Genomic DNA, 19859 nt, shown 5'->3' on the forward strand with positions numbered 1-19859 from the left:
TGTCCCAGTGGACATCCACACTGTTTCACCACTGTCCCAGTGGACATCCACACTGTTTCACCACTGTCCCAGTGGACATCCACACTGTTTCACCACTGTCCCAGTGGACATCCACACTGTTTCACCACTGTCCCAGTGGACATCCACACTGTTTCACCACTGTCCCAGTGGACACCTACACTGTTTCACCACTGTCCCAGTGGACATCCACACTGTTTCACCACTGTCCCAGTGGACACCTACACTGTTTCACCACTGTCCCAGTGGACATCCACACTGTTTCACCACTGTCCCAGTGGACATCCACACTGTTTCACCACTGTCCCAGTGGACATCCACACTGTTTCTACTTTCCACTGCGACATGTACACATAACACAACTCAAGGTTCATTCAGGACTGCCAGAAGTGAATAGAATCTTTGAATTGTGTAAGAAGGAACTGCAGATGCTGGTTTAAACCAAAGATAGACACAAAATGCTGGAGTAACTCAGCAGGACAGGCAGCATCTCTGAAGAGAAGGGATGGGTGACGTTTCGGGTTGAGACCCTTTCTTCAGACGGAGAGTTACAGGAAAGGGAAACGAGAGATGCAGACGATGATGCAGAGTATCTTTGAATTGTTAGTTGGGAAAGGTTCGACGCAGTGGCCCAGAACTCCAGCTCTTCTTGCTCACTCTTGTGTCTGTGGGTCCCACCTGTTCCTAATATTAGATCTTTCTCTGTTTTCTAATGAATTGCAACTTGTATTTTTGGCAGGAGTGAATTCCTACTGGTTGGACAAAGATGTTGATTCACTGGCTGCCACGAAACAAGTTGTGTGTTGCCATCCTCCCTCACACTCACTCTGTGACCACAGGAAGTCTCTCTCACAACAGCTGGAAGCTCCTGACCGTGTCCAAGTAAGATCTTCACCGGTAATGTGGCACATAGACCCTGCGTTACTCTTCACCCACAGGTTGTGTGTGCGTAAGGCAGCCGGTGCCACTGTAATGTTCCTTCACCCACAGGTTGTGTGTGCGTAAGGCAGCCGGTGCCACTGTAATGTTGTTCCGTATTCACATTCTCCACTTAGTTTGGCACAAGGTCCAAATTATTTAATAGATGCCAGACCTGATTCAGTTTCTAGCACTCGTGAGCCCAAAGGCTTTGGATTCATGCCGTACTCCAGTCCTGAGCTCCAGGAAAGGGAGGAGGTTACAGAAGCCTTGGCAGAGATCTTTGCATCTTCTCTGGCCACGGGTAATACTGAAGGAACCTTTCACTGTCAGGGCTGCCACTCTCCTGATGGAATGCCAAGAGGAGATCTTGTATGACCTCCCAGGAGGCACAAATACCTCCCCGAGCTTTGTGTTGGAGTTCATGTGCCCTAACAGAGGCCCAGCAGCAGGTGACTGGATCATTCCCCTAGTTTATGGCAACTTGCTGCATTCCATTGGCACACTTTAAACGCGTTGATTTGGGTTGTCCTATTAAATCTTTCCCCCCTCACCTTAAACGTATGTCCTCTGGTTCTCGATTCCTCTACTCTGGGCAAGAGACTCTGTGTATTTGCCCGATCTATTCCTCATGATTTTGTACACCTCTATAAGATCACCCCTCAACCATGGAATAAAGTCCTAATTGGGGTTAAAAATGTACATAAATTCACAAGTTCTAGGAGCAGAATTAGGCCATTCGGCCCATCGAGTCTACGCCATTCAATCATGGCTGATCTATCTATCCCTCTCAACCTCATTCTCCTGCCTTCTCCCCATAACTCCCGACACCTGTACTGGTCAAGCTGACACCTGTCAACCCGACACCTGTACTGGTCAACACGACACCTGTACTGGTCAGCCTGACACCTGTACTGGTCAACACGACACCTGTACTGGTCAACCCAACACCTGACACCTGTCAACCCGACACCTGTACTGGTCAGCCTGACACCTGTACTGGTCAATACGACACCTGTACTGGTCAAGCTGACACCTGTACTGGTCAAGCTGACACCTGTACTGGTCAAGCTGACACCTGTACTGGTCAAGCTGACACCCGTACTGGTCAACACGACACCTGTACTGGTCAACCCGACACCTGTACTGGTCAAGCTGACACCTGTACTGGTCAAGCTGACACCTGTACTGGTCAAGCTGACACCTGTACTGGTCAAGCCAACACCTGTACTGGTCAAGAATCTGTTTGTACTTCATGTACTTTGGAGAAGGAAACAGAAGAGTATTGAACAGGCCCGTCAAGCATAATGTTTGCGTTGACCATGATGCCAAACGCAACTCTTCCTACCTGCCTCCCCGTGGTCTCCACCCTCCATCCCCACCAACGACACCAATGGGGTGATACGATGCAGCTGTGGGGAGGCTGGAAAATGAAGGAATCAGAGAGCAGGATCTCAGACAATAAAAGGGCAGGAGGCCACTCGGCCCATTACATCTGTGCTAATTGAGAGCGAGCTGTCCAAGCTGACACTGCCCTCCAGTGCTGGTTCCATAGCCTGCGACCACAGCCCCTCAATTCCATGGCCATTAATAATTTCATTGTGATCAGGGCTTCAGCCTGGATGGTGCTACCTCACCTGTGTGGTTTGGCCCCACCTGGGCTGTGCTGCCCCACCTGGGCGGTGCTGCCCCACCTGCGTGGTGCTGCCCCACCTGGACGGTGCTGCCCCACCTGGGCGGTGCTGCCCCACCTGGGCGGTGCTGCCCCACCTGGGCGGTGCTGCCCCACCTGGGCAATTCCGGCCCACCTGGGCGGTGCTGCACCACCTGCATGGTGCTGCCCCACCTGGACGGTGCTGCCCCACCTGGGCGGTGCTGCTCCACCTGGACGGTGCTGCCCCACCTGGGCAGTGCTGCCCCACCTGGGCGGTGCTGCCCCACCTGGGCGATTCCGGCCCACCTGGGCGGTGCTGCCCCACCTGGGCGGTGCTGCCCCACCTGGACGGTGCTGCCCCACCTGGGTGGTCTGACCTGGATGTCTAGATCCCAGCCCGCTCCAGGTGAAAACAATTCACATCTCTTTCCTTTCCTTCCAGCAGTTATTACTAATCTCCACCCAGATCTGATTTCTGAACCCTTTACTAATTGAAGGAGTTTGTTTCTATCTTAAAACTATTCTGGCCGCCCCATTACAGGAAAGTTGAGGAGGCTTTGGAGAGGTTGGAGAGGAGGTTTACCAGAACGCTGCTTGGATTAGATGGTTCCAGCTACAGGGAGAGGTTGGGCAGACTTGGGTTGTCTCCTCTGCAATGTCGGAGGTTGAGGGGATTCTTGATAGAAGTGCATAAAATGATGAGAGGCATAGACAGGGTAGACAGTCAGAACCTTTTGTCCCAGGGTGGAGATGTCCAACACTAGAGGGCATCGCTATGAGGTGAGAGGGGGGAGGTTTAATGTAGATGTGTGGGGCAGATGTTTAACACAGGTTGCTGAGTGCCTGAGGGTGGTGGTGGAGAGAGATACAGTCGTGGTGTGTGAGGTTTTTAGACAGGCACATGGATGTGCAGGGAATAGAACATGTATGGATCATGTACAGGCAGATGAGATCTGTTTAACTCGCCGTCATGTTGGGCATAAACATTGTGGGCCGAAGGGCCTATTCTATGTTCCATGTTCTAAACCCCTCAACATCCACCACAGTTTAATCTCCCTTAAACCATGTTTTATAGAAAGTAACCCAGTCCACCCAACCTTCACAAATAACTCCAATTTTTTAGTTCTGATGAAATCCATATAAATGGCCTCTGTGTCCCCAGTAAACCCATCTTTGTTCCAACCTGGCGGCCAGAACTGTACACCTGGCTTCAGCTGTGATGATATTGGTGTACGGTTCCAGCAAAACTTCCCTGCTTTTATATACTCGGCCTCAGCTAATCAAGGAAAACTGCCCAACCCAAACGTCACCTATGCTTTTTCTCTAGAGATGCTGTCTGACCCACTGAGGTACTCCAGCACTTTGAGTCTATCTTCGGTATAAACTGGCATCTGCAGTTCCTTGTTTGTACATTAAGAACTCTATCCCCATCTCCTGCCTCCAGACTGGTCATCATGTTAATCCCTCTTCTCTTTCCTCCGATCTTGCTCATGTGAAAGGAACTTGCAATTTTTAATTGTATTTGTCAATGCTTTTCTTTGCTTTTTAAATGTTCCTTTTGGTTTTTGTTCTACGCTTTCTCTACTCTCCCAGGTTCTTTGTTGTGTTGAACTGTTAGTGCCTGGCGGAAGCTCTCTGTTACTGCCCTGACCTACTCACCCAGTTTAGCTGGGAGCCCACACTACAGGGAGAAGCTTGTCCAGACCCCATCTGGAACTCTGTGCTCATTCCTGGCACTGCACCACAGGAAGGATGTATAAAATCTTGAAAGTGAAATAAGAAAACATTTTTGAAACATCTGGGACATGTTTCTCCAGAAAGGACGGACACCAGGGGAAAAGTGGAAAATTCATAACGGAGCTTTTTGTTTGATAAGGTTAACAAAAGAATTTGGAGCAAAGGTGGGTTAAAGGAACTAGGGGCCAGAGCAGCCTTGATCCAGGCGTGCGTAGTCATGCCAGTGACCTTGTTCAAAGCAACCAGGCCAACTCTGACATGGGCCATTGAGAGTATTACAGTGAATGTTTTGGTTGAACTATTGATGAATGTGCCTTCAGCAGAACACGATCCAAATCCTGGAACTCTCTCCCTAAACCTCCTTGCCTCTCCCTCCTCTCACCAATTCTGGTTACTTGTTTTTGTGCGGTTTGCTGGTCGGTAGCCCTTCCGTCTACCATCCTCAGATGCTCTAGCTCTTTAAAGGAGCTTTAGCATATGTCTTGGTGACCATCACAAGTGTACAACTGTCATCCTGGACGTGGATGAACCTGGACTCTATATAAATGAAGTGTAGCATTGTTGCCCAGGCAGTCATGTATAGTTGGGATGGGTATAGTCGGGTGGGAATGGTGGCAGGACTGCCCCAGTTTACTCAACGCACTTCCCCAGAGCACTGATAGTTTCCCTATTTATGGAGAAAATGGTGCGGTTTAGTTGAGTTTATTGTCACATGTACTGAGGTACAGTGAAGTTTATTGTCACATGTACTGAGGTACAGTGAAAAGCTTTTTGTTACGTGCTAACCAGTCAGTGAAAAGACTATATACAATGACAATCGAGCCGTCCACAGCTCGATAATAATGTTTAGTGTGAGGATAAAGTCCAATTAAAGATAGTTTGAAGGTCTACAATGAGGTAGATGGGAGGTCAGGACCACTCTCTCGTGGTGATGGGACGGTTCAGTTGCCTGATAACAGCTGGGAGAAAACTGTCCCTGAATCTGGAGGTGTGTGTTTTCACACTTCTGTACCTCTTGCCTGATGGGAGAGGGAGAAGTGGGAGTGACCGGGGTGAGACTGGTCTGAGATAAAGGGGGTTTCCTAATACAATTACGGGGAGAAGGCAGGAGAATGGGGCTGAGTGGGAAAGATAGATCATCCATGATTGCATGGCGGAGTGGACGATGGGCCGAGTGGCCTCATTCTGCTCCTATGTCTGATGGTGTTGTGTTCTTTACCTGCAGCCAATGACCCGGGCGGTTCGGTCCCTGAGCTCAGCTCATTTGCTGCACTCTGGGTGTAGCTCGCCCCCCTCTGTCATCTCCAACGTCATCCTGATGAAGGGCCAGGGCAAGGTAAGGGCCAGGAGCCTCCCTCCGCTCGGTCACGGAACACCATGAAATAGATGCAAGAAGTGAAACTTCATTGTTGCTGCTCAAAAGGAGAGAGGGGGAAAGTTTAATGGTGATGTGTGGGGCAGGTTTTTTAACACAGAGGGGGGTGGGGTCCTGGAACGCACTGCCAGGGGTGCTGGTGGTGGAGGCAGATACGATAGTGGTGGTTAAGATGCTTCTGGTTAGGCGCATGGATGTGCAGGGAATGGAGGATATGGGTCAAGTACAGGCTGATCAGTTTAACGTGGCATCATGTTCAGCATGGACATTGTGGGCCGAAGGGCCTGTTCCTGTACTGTACAGTTCTTATGTCATAGAGTCATAGAGAAACAGGCCCTTCGGCCCAACTTTCCCACACCAGCCAACATGTCCCAGCTACACTGGTCCCACATGCCCGCAGTTGGTCCATATCCCTCCAAACCTGTCCTATCTATGTACCTGTTTAACTGTTGATTAAAACAGTTCCATGTTGGTAAAAGGGTTGTATACAGGACCTTGCCCGGCATGGTGGTCGTTGGGAAGAAGCTATTCTTGAACTTGGAGGACACGGTTTTCAGGCTCCTGTACCTTCTTCCCCAATGGTAGCAGTGAGATGAGAGTGTGGCCAGGGGGGTGTGGGTCAGTGAGAGTGTGGCCAGGGTGGTGTGGGTCAGTGAGAGTGTGGCCAGGGTGGTGTGGGTCAGTGAGAGTGTGGCCAGGGGGGTGTGGGTCAGTGAGAGTGTGGCCAGGGTGGTGTGGGTCAGTGAGAGTGTGGCCAGGGTGGTGTGGGTCAGTGAGCGTGTGGCCAGGGTGGTGTGGGTCAGTGAGATGAGAGCTGGCCAGTGTGGTGTGGGTCAGTGAGAGTGTGGCCAGGGTGGTGTGGGTCAGTGGGAGTGTGGCCAGTGGGTGTGGGTCAGTGAGAGTGTGGCCAGGGTGGTGTGGGTCAGTGAGAGTGTGGCCAGGGTGGTGTGGGTCAGTGAGAGTGTGGCCAGGGTGGTGTGGGTCAGTGAGAGTGTGGCCAGGGTGGTGTGGGTCAGTGGGAGTGTGGCCAGGGTGGTGTGGGTCAGTGAGAGTGTGGCCAGGGTGGTGTGGGTCAGTGAGAGTGTGGCCAGGGGGGTGTGGGTCAGTGAGAGTGTGGCCAGGGGGGTGTGGGTCAGTGAGAGTGTGGCCAGGGGGGTGTGGGTCAGTGAGAGTGTGGCCAGGGTGGTGTGGGTCAGTGAGAGTGTGGCCAGGGGGGTGTGGGTCAGTGAGATGAGAGCTGGCCAGTGTGGTGTGGGTCAGTGAGAGTGTGGCCAGGGTGGTGTGGGTCAGTGAGAGTGTGGCCAGGGTGGTGTGGGTCAGTGAGAGTGTGGCCAGGGTGGTGTGGGTCAGTGAGAGTGTGGCCAGGGTGGTGTGGGTCAGTGAGAGTGTGGCCGGGGTGGTGTGGGTCAGTGAGTGTGGCCAGGGTGGTGTGGGTCAGTGAGAGTGTGGCCAGGGTGGTGTGGGTCAGTGAGAGTGTGGCCAGGGTGGTGTGGGTCAGTGAGAGTGTGGCCAGGGGGGTGTGGGTCAGTGAGAGTGTGGCCAGGGGGGTGTGGGTCAGTGAGAGTGTGGCCAGGGGAGTGTGGGTCAGTGAGAGCTGGCCAGGGGGGTGTGGGTCAGTGAGAGTGTGGCCAGGGGGGTGTGGGTCAGTGAGAGTGTGGCCAGGGGGGTGTGGGTCAGTGAGAGCGTGGCCAGGGGGGTGTGGGTCAGTGAGAGTGTGGCCAGGGTGGTGTGGGTCAGTAAGAGTGTGGCTAGTGTGGTGTGGGTCAGTGAGAGCGTGGGTCAGTGAGAGTGTGGCCAGGGTGGTGGGGGTCTCTGATGATGCTACTTGCCTTTTTGAGGCAGTGCCTCCTGTAGATCCCTTCGATGGTGGGGAGGTCAGTCCCATGATGGACCTTCGATGGTGGGGAGGTCAGTCCCATGATGGACCTTCGATGGTGGGGAGGTCAGTCCCATGATGGACCTTCGATGGTGGGGAGGTCAGTCCCATGATGGACCTTCGATGGTGGGGAGGTCAGTCCCATGATGGACTGGGCAGTGTCCATCACTCTCTGTAGTCTCCTTTGTTCCTGGGTGTTTGAGTTGCTGAACTAGGCGGTGTTTGTATTTGCTTGTAAGATTCGCATCTGTGCAACACGATTACTGTGTGCTCTAGGAGCAGAGTGAGGCCACGTCAGTAACTGTATTGCTGGTCTATTTATTTGTCTGTTTTTTAAATATATCCTGAACTTTTGTTGTTGTTTATTATGGGTATTACAGAGTGATGAGTCCACATATCTATTGTGCTGCTGTAAATAAGAATGTAATTGTAGGGACATGTGGCAATAAAACACTCTTGACTCGTGCAAGTAGGAGAGGAGTGGCTGAGCTACTTCTCAATGAGATAACTGAATATTCTAACATTCAATTCCATGACAACTGCTGTTTAGATTGGATATCTATAAGCTCTTGTGAAACATTTGAAAGATATAAGAATGCTAATGTAAAACTTCTAAATACCTGGCCCTCCTTGATTTACAAAGGTTTATCAATCAATTTAGCTATAAAACCATTAACCCTTCGGGGGAACATATTTCTGACTCTTGTTACAGTGAATACTGCACCCATGGAACATGCTGCCCCAAAACTCTCAATGCCCCTCGCCCAGAATGCTGATTTACACCACTCACCAAATGAGAAGCTTTCCAGGGAAATTTCTCTTGCACAGACTGAGAAATACTTCCTCAGTCTGAAGAAGGGTCCCGACCCGAAACGTCACCTGTCCATGTTCTCCTGAGATGCTGAGTTTCTCCAACACTTTGTGAAACGTCACCTATCCATGTTCTCCAGAGATGCTGCCTGACCCGCTGAGTTACTCCAGCACTCTGTGAAACGTCACCTATCCATGTTCTCCACAGATGCTGCCTGACCCGCTGAGTTACTCCAGCACTCTGTGAAACGTCACCTATCCATGTTCTCCACAGATGCTGCCTGACCCGCTGAGTTACTCCAGCACTCTGTGTCTCTCCTTGTGAAGTAGTTATTGGGCTGAGAAATGTGCATCTTCTCCTGGCAGGGCCTGGGCTTCAGTGTGGTGGGAGGAAGAGACAGTGTTTATGGACCCATGGGGATCTTCGTAAGGACCATCTACCCAGATGGAGCTGCTGCAGCTGACGGGCGTCTGAGGGAAGGTGAGTAGACCCGGCTTTGCTCCCCATGTTCACTCACCTCTGCTTTAACAACCAAATGTACACAGGGTGGCCAACAAGACTTTCAGCACATTGGCCCTCATCAGAGTATTGAGTGTGGAATGGAAAGGTTTTGGGTCGTGTCGTTACATGTCCAGGTGATTCTGGACACTTGTTAAATGCCGTCAGTCACTCTGCCTCCACCGCCCACCCCAACAGTGAACAGTGTGCTCTGCCCCCACCGCTCACCCCAACAGTGAACAGTGAACAGTGTGCTCTGCCTTCACCGCCCACCCCAACAGTGAACAGTGAACAGTGTGCTCTGCCTCCACCGCCCACCCCAACAGTGAACAGTGTGCTCTGCCCCCACCGCTCACCCCAACAGTGAACAGTGAACAGTGTGCTCTGCCTTCACCGCCCACCCCGACAGTGAACAGTGAACAGTGTGCTCTGCCTTCACCGCCCACCCCAACAGTGAACAGTGTGCTCTGCCCCCATCGCTCACCCCAACAGTGAACAGTGTGGATGGCAATACAACTTTCACAACACCCAAAGCCCTACTTGGAACGTATCTACAAACCTGCTGCTCCTCATCCAACTGACCATCAGCAAACTGAGCAGCTGGATAGTGCACTGTTAACGTTGCCAATCGTGCGTTGTGGAAGCTGTCAACAGTGTCCTGCTGAAAGCTGTTGAAACATGATCAATAAATTGTCTTCAGTAAATTGTCCCTAGTGTGTGTAGGATGGTGTTAGTGTGTGGGGATCGCTGGTCGGCACAGACTTGGTGGACTGAAGGGTCTGTTTCCGCGTTGTATCTCTAAACTACATTTCTAAAGAACTGATTGGGAACACACTTCTAACTTTCAGGTAAAAAGGCATTTGAGGGAAGTAAGCTGAGATAGGCTTCATAAGTGTGGGGACTGTGGTGTGACTCTCATATTGGATTGTTTGTGAACAGTCTTTAACATCCTGTTCATAAACATAATAGGTTCATTATTCATAGGAGCAGTATTAGATCCATTGGCCCATTGAATCTTCACTGCCTCTCCATCCCACCTGAACTACCTTTCCCTCTGAACCCCATTCCCCTTAACCTCTGATTAGTTTAGAGATAAGGTACGGAAACAGGCCCTTTGGCCCACCGAGTCCACACCGACCAGCGATCCACGCACACTAACACTATCCTACACACACTAGGGACAAGTGACATTTATACCAAGCCAATTAACCTACAAACCTGTACCTCTTTGGAGTGTGGGAGGAAACTGAAGATCTCGGAGAAAACCCACGCAGGTCACGGGGAGAACGTACAAACTCTGCACAGACAGCACCCGTAGTCGGGATGGAACCCGGGTCTCTGGTGCTGAGGCAGCAACTCTACCACTGCGCCACCGTGCCACACATAATCCCTTGCTAATCAAGATTCTTCAAGATCATTCAGTCATGAAATAGACCGGTTGGGTTTCAATGACAGAGTAATAGTTGAGGCTGTTCCATGGCAAGTAAACCCATGGCGCCCACACGGACTGCCAGGGATCTGAGCCCACAGGCCAGAAGGTTCTGCACCAGTCCCCCTCTCCTGGCACAGCCAGTCTGTGGGGGTCTGGGTCTGGTGTTGGAAGTGTGGCATTAAATGTGACTGAGATGCAGAATCTTCTATCAACAGAAACATTCATGCGGGCAATCTTCCTTCCTGCAGGTGATGAAATACTTGAAGTGAATGGTGTGTCGATGAATGAATTAACCCATGATGAAGCTATACAGATATTTAAGGTCAGTCTGTCAGAGAGTGCAAATTATTCATTTATTAATTAAAACTGTATAAAAACAAATGCTGAGTGTATTTTTCCCCTCTACCCCACTCTCTCTTCCAGCTTTCCCAGTCCCCTTTGACCTATATCCCTTCCTGATGTGAGGCCACGATTCACATCTCCTCTCCCCTTATCTCACACCCGTTTGTCTCATTTTCACCTCTGGTCTTTGTTTGCCAATTAACCCCCTCGCCTGTATCCACCTATTACTCGCCTGCCTTTGTCCCAACCCTACCTCTCTTCTAGCTTTCCCCCACTGCAATCAGTCTGAAGGAGAGTTCTGACCCGAAACGTCACCTATCCATGTTCTCCAGAAATGCTGCCTGACCCGCTGAGTTACTCCGGCACTCTGTGAAACGTCACCTATCCATGTTCTCCACAGATGCTGCCTGACCCGCTGAGTTACTCCAGCACTCTGTGAAACGTCACCTATCCATGTTCTCCACAGATGCTGCCTGACCCGCTGAGTTACTCCGGCACTCTGTGTTCATGTTCTCCACAGATGCTGCCTGACCTGCTGAGTTACTCCGGCACTCTGTGTTCATGTTCTCCACAGATGCTGCCTGACCCGCTGAGTTACTCCAGCACTCTGTGTCCTTTGGTGAATGTGCTGTTGGTTTTGTTGTTGTTGCAGCAAGTGAGGAAGGGCGTTGTCACACTGGTAGTCAGGACGTGTTTGAGGGGCTCGAGTCTGGCCCAGCGACAGTCGGCGATGTACCTGAGCCACTCGTGGTCCACCAGCTCCAACACTGACGTGGTGGTGAGGGGCAGCTGCTCGAGCCTGGAGCTGGACCACACGCTCTTCCTGCCCAAGGCGCCGAACCCCGACCACAGAGTCATCTTGGAAATCACTTTGTACAAAGGTACGTAAACGACCTTGCCCGCATGGAAGTCCAAGCCAGTGAGATACCTGGAGCTGGTCGTAATTCTGGGTCAGTAATGGTAAGGTTGAAGCTGGAGATTGTTAAATCAAGAGAGAGCTGGATAGGGCTCTTAAGGATAGCGGAGTCAGGAGGTATGGGGAGAAGGCAGGAACGGGGTACTGATTGAGAATGATCAGCCATGATCACATTGAATGGCGGTGCTGGCTCGAAGGGCCGAATGGCCTCCTCCTGCACCTATTGTCTATTGTCTATAAAGTGGCACAGTGGTAGAGTTGCTGCCTCACAGCGCCAGAGACCCGGGTTCCACCCTGACCACGGGTGCTGTCTGTACGGAGTTTGTACGTTCTCATGGGTTTTCTCCGGGTGCTCCAGTTTCCTCACGCACTCCAAGGACGTACAGATTTGTAGGTTAGTTGGCTTTGATAAGTTGTAAAACCATTGTCCCTGGTATGTAGGACACTGCTAGTATACAGGGCGATCGCTGGCCGGCACAGACTCTGCGGGCTGAAGGGCTTGAGTCTGCACTGTGTTTCTAAAAAAAGTCTAAACTTGCCCCAGAAGCAGGAACATGCGATGTTCACAAGTTATAGAAGTAGAATTAGGCCGTTCGGCCCATCGAATGGCCTAACTGTTCTAATCAAGAATTTGACTATCTCTGCCTTAAAAATATCACTGACTTGGCCTCCACTGCCCTCTGTGGCAATGAGTTCCACAGATTAACCACCCTCTGACTAAAGAGGTTCCTCCTCACCTCCTTTCTGAAAGAGCGCCCTTTAATTCTGAGGCTGTGACCTCTGGTCCTAGACTCTCCCACTAGTGGAAACATCCTCTCCACATCCACTCTACCCAGGGCTTTGGTTTGATGGTCTAGATGTCCAGAGCGTTGGTCTTGTAGGAGGGCGACACTTGGCCAAGTTTAGTCCCACTTCTCCCTGCCCACTGGCGCTCTCAGAGTGCACGCTTACTGTGAACCATGAGGACACAAGCTGTGGTGATCACGATCGTGACAAACGGGGACTAGTGAAGCATCACCATATCTGAGACACAACCCTGTTGTGCTCCACCCTTCAACCCATCCATCCCAATCTCTGTTCCAAACGCATGGATTCTGGAAAACTGAGAAGAAAATAATAATTTCTGCTTCACTGGATTCCTGTTCTTGTGGGTCCAGCAGTCAGTTATTTCTGAGGCTGTGGTAATTCTGCCACAGATGGACGTGAGTGGGAGATAATGCTGCCCTGTCCCATCTAATTAGCCGCTGCCATGTAACAGCCTGAACATTGCGATAATCACCCCTTAAATAGACACTTGGACAGGCATACAGTTCATTAAACACCAACACGGAGCTCTGAGAGTATAAGGCAGAGACTGAAATACACAGCAAGGGAAATACTACACTCTCTAGAACTCCTGATGACTAAACATCCAGGCACACCAAACATAGACAACTGTCTCTGAAGCACAATGGGAGAACCTGAAAAGTGACACAAAATACACTCATTTATTTTGACAAACCTCCCCAGCCCAGCCGAGTCTAAAACCAGATGTTTCAGGTGAGAGGGGCTCGATTTAAAGGGGTCTGGGGAAGGCAGGTTTTCCACTCAGAAGGTGGTGGGTATTTGGAGCGAGCTGCCAGAGGCAGGAACATACAATGTGTTGACATGGATAGGATCGATTCAGAGAATATGGGCCAAACGCAGGCAAATGGGATTGGCGTAGATGGGCACCTATGTTCTCATGGATGAGTTGGGCTGAAAGGCATGTTTCCATGCAATGTAAATCTACAAATCTATGAAAAAGGGGCTCTTTCCAGAAGCTGGCAACAGCATGTAAATGGTCTTGCTCTATTTATGTACATGCTGAAGCTGGATAAGACTAAGGTGGCATGGGGAATGTGCCAGATCTTTCACACAGACACTTGTTTCTTGTTTGTGAAACCTCCTCCTTGCCCCGGGCAGAGTCTAGGAGCAGCGTTGGTCACGGTGGGGGAATCTTCTCTAAAGTCGCTCTGTTTCCTATCCCCAGAGGATGGTGTGGGATTGGGAATTGGACTGTGCAGTGTATCCACCCATCTCCAGGCATCTGGCATCTATATCCACACACTCTCTCCGGGATCGGTGGCACATCTGGACGGAAGGCTCCGGTAAGGGATGGGATGGAATACTTCATAGTCACATGTGACAGGGCACAATGACATTCTTTGCTTTAGATGAAAGTAGGTGATAAATCTCCTGAGAATCTCCTCTCTACATTAGTCTGTGCAGCTGAGGAGGGGTCTCTTGGAGGCTTGCATATGGGGTCGAGGTATAAGACCTGCTCATTACAAGCTTCTTGTAGCCAATTATCCGAGTCTCTAAACTGCACGATGCTAACTGCACAGTGACACGACTATCGTTGCTGCCTCGCGGTGTAAGAGACCATGGCTCAAACCTAGTGCATTTGTGCGCAGTTTGCTGGGTGCTGCAGATTCCTCTAGTTGGAGTGGGTTAGTGGTGTGGCTGGTAGAGCTGCTGCCTCACGGTGCCAGTGATACGGGTTCGATCCTGAGCTCGGGTGCTGTCTGTGTGGAGTTTGCAAGTTCTTGTGTGGGTTTCCTCTGGGTGCTCCGGTTTCCTTCAACATCACAAAGATGTGTGGGCCCTCATCACCCACTTGTCAAGATGCCTGTTCAATGCACTAACAGCTTCTACCCAACAACCATCAGGCTACAACACTACAAACACCAACTGCACTATCAGCTACAAACTATTTTGGTGGCACGAAGGAGCCCAGGGTTTTTTGCACTAATATATATTTTTTATCCTTATTGATCTTTTTTTCACTGTTATCTCTCAGTCCTATTTACAGGCCAGTTATGCTGCTGCAAGTTAGAATGTCATTGTTCTGTTTTTGTACACATGGCAATTAAACACTTGATTGACTCTTAAAGTGGCCTTTTACATTGTGATGTTTCATTTGTTCTAGGTGTGGGGACCACATTTTAAAAATCAATACAACAAACATCCACAACCTGACACTGAATGAAGCGTACGCCCTTCTCCAGCACTGCCGGTCCGGTCACAACCACCTGGTCATTAGCCGACACCCCGACCCCCTGGTAAGATGGCCAACCCTTCGGTGGTGTCGGGATAACAGAGGGATGTCGTCGAAGCCCATTCACCAGTCGTGATCCGCTGGGATTGGGAGCCACATAGACTCAAGTCCACAGAGTACTTGTCAACCCTTAACTAGAGTTCCACACAATCTCATGGGACTTCCATTTGGTGATTTAGGCTCAAATTAATTCCCAGGATTTTGGCTGTAGTTTAGTTTATGGTAGGATAATTATTTAACAGGACATTGAGCTCAGCCATCCTGTAGTCTTAGATTTCAACTCACAGTTCAGACAGTATGTTGTTGCAGATATTCTATCTCCCACTGCCCAGCCCATCTCGAAATATCACCCATCCATGTTCTCCACAGATGCTGCCTGACCCGCTGAGTTACTCCAGCATTTTGCCAATGTCTCTCTAAGCCTTTCATTTCCATGTACCTGTCCAAATGTCTTTTAAATGTTGTTTTCGTACCAGCTTCAACTACCTCCTCTGGCAGCTTGTTCCATACACCCACAACCCTCTGTGCAAAAAAGTTGCCTCTCAGATAGATATTAAATCATTCCCCTCTCACCTTAAACCTTTACCCTCCGGTTCTTAACCTCTACTCTGAGTTAAAGACTCAGTGCCTCTCCTTTATCGATTCCCCTTATGCTGTGACACAGTACTTCACCCTCAGCCTCCTGCATCCCAAGGGAAAAACTCTTATCTTGCCCAACCTTTCCCTTTAGCTCAGGTCCTCAAATCCTGGCAATATCCTTGTAAATCCTCTCTGCACTCTTGTTAACACCATCTTCCCTAGAACAGGGTGTCCAAAGCTAACATGTTACTCCAAATGTGCCTCCCCCATGCCTTGTACAACACCTTGAAGAAGGGTCTCGACCCAAAACGTCACCCATTCCTTCTCTCCCGAGATGCTGCCTGACCCACTGAGTTACTCCAGCATAGTACAACACCTTGCCACCCTGGCTTTGGTTATTGTACCTAAATCAATATATTTGATTTTTTTAATAGAACACTCGTGTTTGTGTCAAGTCTGCACTGATCACCAGGACTGCTGGTTTTGTTGTGCAGTGTCCAGCTTTATCTGTCCACTGTGTGGTGTTCAACAATGAAAGGTGAACACTAACGTTTGGCTGGGTTTGTAATTGCAGATCGCTGAGCAGCAGTTTAATGATGCCATTCTACAAACAGTTGAAAGTGCTGGGTTTGGTCAAGACGGTTATCAATGGAATGCACAAGGTAAAGGTTTCTTGGTATCTGAGACTGAAACTCCTGACAAATGCATTCAATTCCAGCTTGAAATAAACAACGACATTCTGCGAGCTTTTCTAATCACTTGCTATTTCATACTATTTCCTTTAGTTCCTTAGCATCTTGAGTAACTCCACCACTGTCTGTCTGATCAGTCTTAGACCATAACATATGGGAGCAAGTTAGACCATTTAGCATCGAGTCCAGTCCACCATCCAATCATGGCTGATCTATCATTCCCTCTCAACCCCATTCTCCTGCCTTCTCCCTGTAACATTTGACATAATCACTAAACAAGAATCGATCAATCTCTGCTTTAATAACACCCGATGTCTTGGCCTCCACAGCCCTCTGTGGCAATGAATTCCTTGGATACACCACCCTTTGACTAAAGAAATTCCTCCTTCCTAAATGTACATCCTTTTATTTTGAGGCTGTGCCCTCTGGTCCTAGACTCTCCTACGTGGAAACATCGTCTCCACATTCACTCTATCCTTTCACTATTCGGTAATTTTCAATGAGGTGCCCCCTCATTCTTCTAAACTCCAGGAGTGCAGGTCTTCATGGAGTCGTGTAACATCATTTCACTAATCTCCTTTATCCCCATGTTTCTGACAGTCAATCCTGTGTGTAATCAGGAAGACATCTGATGATTTAGATTATTGTCACGGACGGTTTTTGTTGTTGCGTTCTAACCAGTAAGCAGAAAGGCGATACATGATTAAAATCATGCCGTCCACAATACAGATACAGGATAAAGGGAGTAACATGAATAATTAAAGGGGATTAATGCGAATGTCGTAAACATTATTTTGGCAGTAGAGTGATGCATTCAGATAAACACTAAGATTGCAATCATTTTTTTTAAAGGCTCAAAGAAAATTGAAGCAAATTGGCACGGAAAGAAAGCGTGTGAGAAGTGCGTGGACAGAAGTTTCATCAGGAAAGCTCAGAAACCCATGAACCGCTCCAGCAGTGATAGCAGTTACTTCAACGGCCCCACCATCACCCCCGACAGCCCACAGACTGACACACTAGCCTTGCCTTCACACAGTCAGCACCAACCGCTGGGTGGTCGCGACAACAATATTTATTTAATCAAACTCAATGATAAGCCAGCATCAGAAATGCCCGATAGAAACAATAATGAATCAAAGAAGATTCCCCCACCAACTCCCCCACCAAGGACCACAAGCACCAGGAGCTGCCAGCCCAAGGATGGCTCACCTTTACACGGACATGGGAGGGAGGAGTGGCAGGTGAGACACGCTTAAAGCAGCTGCCACACTGGCAGCAAGGTGGTGCAGCGGGTAGAGCTGCTGCCTCACAGCGCCACAGACCCGGGTTCCATCCTGACTACGGGTGCTGTATGTACGGAGTTTGTACGTTCTCCCTGTGACCGCGTGGGTTTTCTCTGGGGGCTCTGGTTTCCTCCCCCCCAAAGATGTACAGGTTTGTAGGTTAATTGACTTTGGTAAAAATTGTAAATGGTCCCTAGTGTGTAGGATAGTGCTAGTGTACGGCTAATCACTGGTCAGCATGGACTGGTTGGTACGGGTAATCACTGGTCAGCACGGACTGGTCGGCACGGACTGGTTGGTACGGGTAATCACTGGTCAGCACAGACTGGTCGGCACGGACTGGTTGGTACGGGTAATCACTGGTCAGCACGGGCTCGGTCGGCCTGTTACCACTCTGTATCTCTAAACTAAAAACACCTCACATTTTATATCTTGATGACATTGGATCACATAATACGCAAGAACAGTGTTATCCAATCACATTTCACAGGTAAAACATTTCTCCCTGGTTTTACCTTGGTCCTGGATCAGAGACAATAGACAACAAGTGCAGGAGGAGGCCATTTGGCCCTTCGAGCCAGCACCGCCATTTATCATGATTATGGCTGATCATTCTCAATCAGTACCCCGTTCCTGCCTTCTCCCCGTACCCCCTGACTCCGCTATCCTTAAGAGCTCTATCCAGCTCTCTCTTGAATGCATTCAGAGAATTGGCCTCCACTGCCCTCTGAGGCAGAGAATTCCACAGATTCACAACTCTCTGGTTGAAAAAGTTAAACAGTTCCCCGTGCTGTGGGTCTCACACACATGCAGCCACTGTTTAAGATGCCACTGGTGCTGAGTGAGCAGTGCACCAGTGGCCAGTGCACCAGTGAGCAGTGCACCAGTGAGCAGTGCACCAGTGCACCAGTGAGCAGTGCACCAGTGAGCAGTGCACCAGTGAGCAGTGCACCAGAGGGCAGTGCACCAGAGGGCAGTGCACCAGTGACCAGTGAGCAGTGCACCAGTGCACCAATGAGCAGTGACCAGTGCGCCAGTGCACCAGTGAGCAGTGCACCCGTGACCAGTGACCAGTGTGCCAGTGCACCAGTAAGCAGTGCACCAGTGAGCAGTGCACCAGTGACCAGTGAGCAGTGCACCAGTGAGCAGTGCACCAGTGACCAATGAGCAGTGCACCAGTGAGCAGTGCACCAGTGAGCAGTGCACCAGTGAGCAGTGAGCAGTGCACCAGTGAGCAGTGCACCAGTGAGCAGTGCACCAGTGACCAGTGAGCAGTGCACCAGTGAGCAGTGCACCAGTGAGCAGTGACCAGTGAGCAGATGGAGCCCAGTGTGGTTTGTTGTGGTGGTCTGACACAAGTTGAGTGGGTTGGTCAGTTATTGCCAGGGATAGCTGAGAATCCACTACATGCTGTGGGTCGGGACATCACGTTCAGCAAGATCAACATGGATGACAAGGGATCAGATGTATTTTTATGACCACATGATAATTGATAATCATCTTTACGTAATCTGTTTAAATCCAGATCATTCAATCTGCTGGCTGTAATTACTTGGCTGCTGTGGTGAGGTTTACACTCGTGCCTTGATCATTAGCAGAACGCAAAGTGCTGCATGAACTCGGCAGATCAGGGAGGTAATGGACAGGCGACACTTTGAGTCTGAAGACGGGACCCAACCCAAAATATCACCAGTGCGTTTCCCTCCCCAGATGCTGCCTGACCCACTGAGTTCCTCCAGCACATCGTGTTTTGCTCACATTTTTCACACAGGGTGGTGGGTGAATGGAACAAGCTGCCAGAGGAGGTAGTTGAGGCAGGGACTATCACAACATTTAAGAAGCAGTTAGACAGGTACATGAATAGGACAGGTTTGGAGGGACATGGACCAAACGCGGACAGGTGGGTCTAGTGTAGATGGGACATGATGGCCGGTGTGGGCAAGTTGGGCCGAAGGGCCTGTTTCCACACATAGAAACATAGAAACATAGAAAATAGGTGCAGGAGTAGGCCATTCGGCCCTTCGAGCCTGCACCGCCATTCAATATGATCATGGCTGATCATTCAGCTCAGTAGCCTGTACCTGCCTTCTCTCCATACCCCCTGATCCCTTTAGCAAAAAGGGCCACATCTAACTCCCTCTTAAATATAGCCAATGAACTGGCCTCAACTACCTTCTTTGGCAGAGAATTCCACAGACTCACCACTCTCTGTGTGAAGAAATGTTTTCTCATCTCGGTCCTAAAAGACTTCCCCCTTATCCTTAAGCTGTGACCCCTGGTTCTGGACTCCCCCAACATCGGGAACAATCTTCCCGCATCTAGCCTCTCCAACCCCTTAAGAATTTTATATGTTTCTATAAGATCCCCCCTCAGTCTTCTAAATTCCAGCGAGTACAAGCCCAGTCTATCTAGTCTTTCCTCATATGTAAGTCCCGCCATCCCAGGGATCAATCTGGTGAACCTTCTCTGTACTCCCTCTAAGGCAAGAACGTCTTTCCTCAGGTTAGGAGACCAAAACTGCACACAGTACTCCAGGTGCGGTCTCACCAAGGCCCTGTACAACTGCAGCAGAACCTCCCTGCTCCTAAACTCAAATCCTCTTGCTATGAATGCCAACATACCATTCTCTTTCTTCACTGCCTGCTGCAC

At 49.9% G+C, this 19859-nt stretch overlaps 1 protein-coding gene across 6 annotated transcripts in view; it reads left to right on the forward strand.

The window, feature by feature from the left end:
• The window catches only part of il16 (interleukin 16), a 73252-nt gene that overhangs the window by 18772 nt on the left and 34621 nt on the right, over nucleotides 1-19859 (forward strand). For all 6 annotated transcript variants that reach the window (XM_078427068.1, XM_078427069.1, XM_078427066.1 and 3 more), the window contains exons 4-12: nucleotides 758-900; nucleotides 5553-5663; nucleotides 8755-8869; nucleotides 10568-10641; nucleotides 11314-11542; nucleotides 13589-13706; nucleotides 14528-14660; nucleotides 15810-15897; nucleotides 16780-17168. In XM_078427068.1, coding sequence (XP_078283194.1) covers nucleotides 758-900; nucleotides 5553-5663; nucleotides 8755-8869; nucleotides 10568-10641; nucleotides 11314-11542; nucleotides 13589-13706; nucleotides 14528-14660; nucleotides 15810-15897; nucleotides 16780-17168 — 1400 coding nt within the window. The remainder of the gene's footprint in view (nucleotides 1-757; nucleotides 901-5552; nucleotides 5664-8754; nucleotides 8870-10567; nucleotides 10642-11313; nucleotides 11543-13588; nucleotides 13707-14527; nucleotides 14661-15809; nucleotides 15898-16779; nucleotides 17169-19859) is intronic.

Source organism: Rhinoraja longicauda, chromosome 33 (assembly GCF_053455715.1).
Source record: "Rhinoraja longicauda isolate Sanriku21f chromosome 33, sRhiLon1.1, whole genome shotgun sequence".
NCBI lineage: Eukaryota > Metazoa > Chordata > Chondrichthyes > Rajiformes > Arhynchobatidae > Rhinoraja > Rhinoraja longicauda.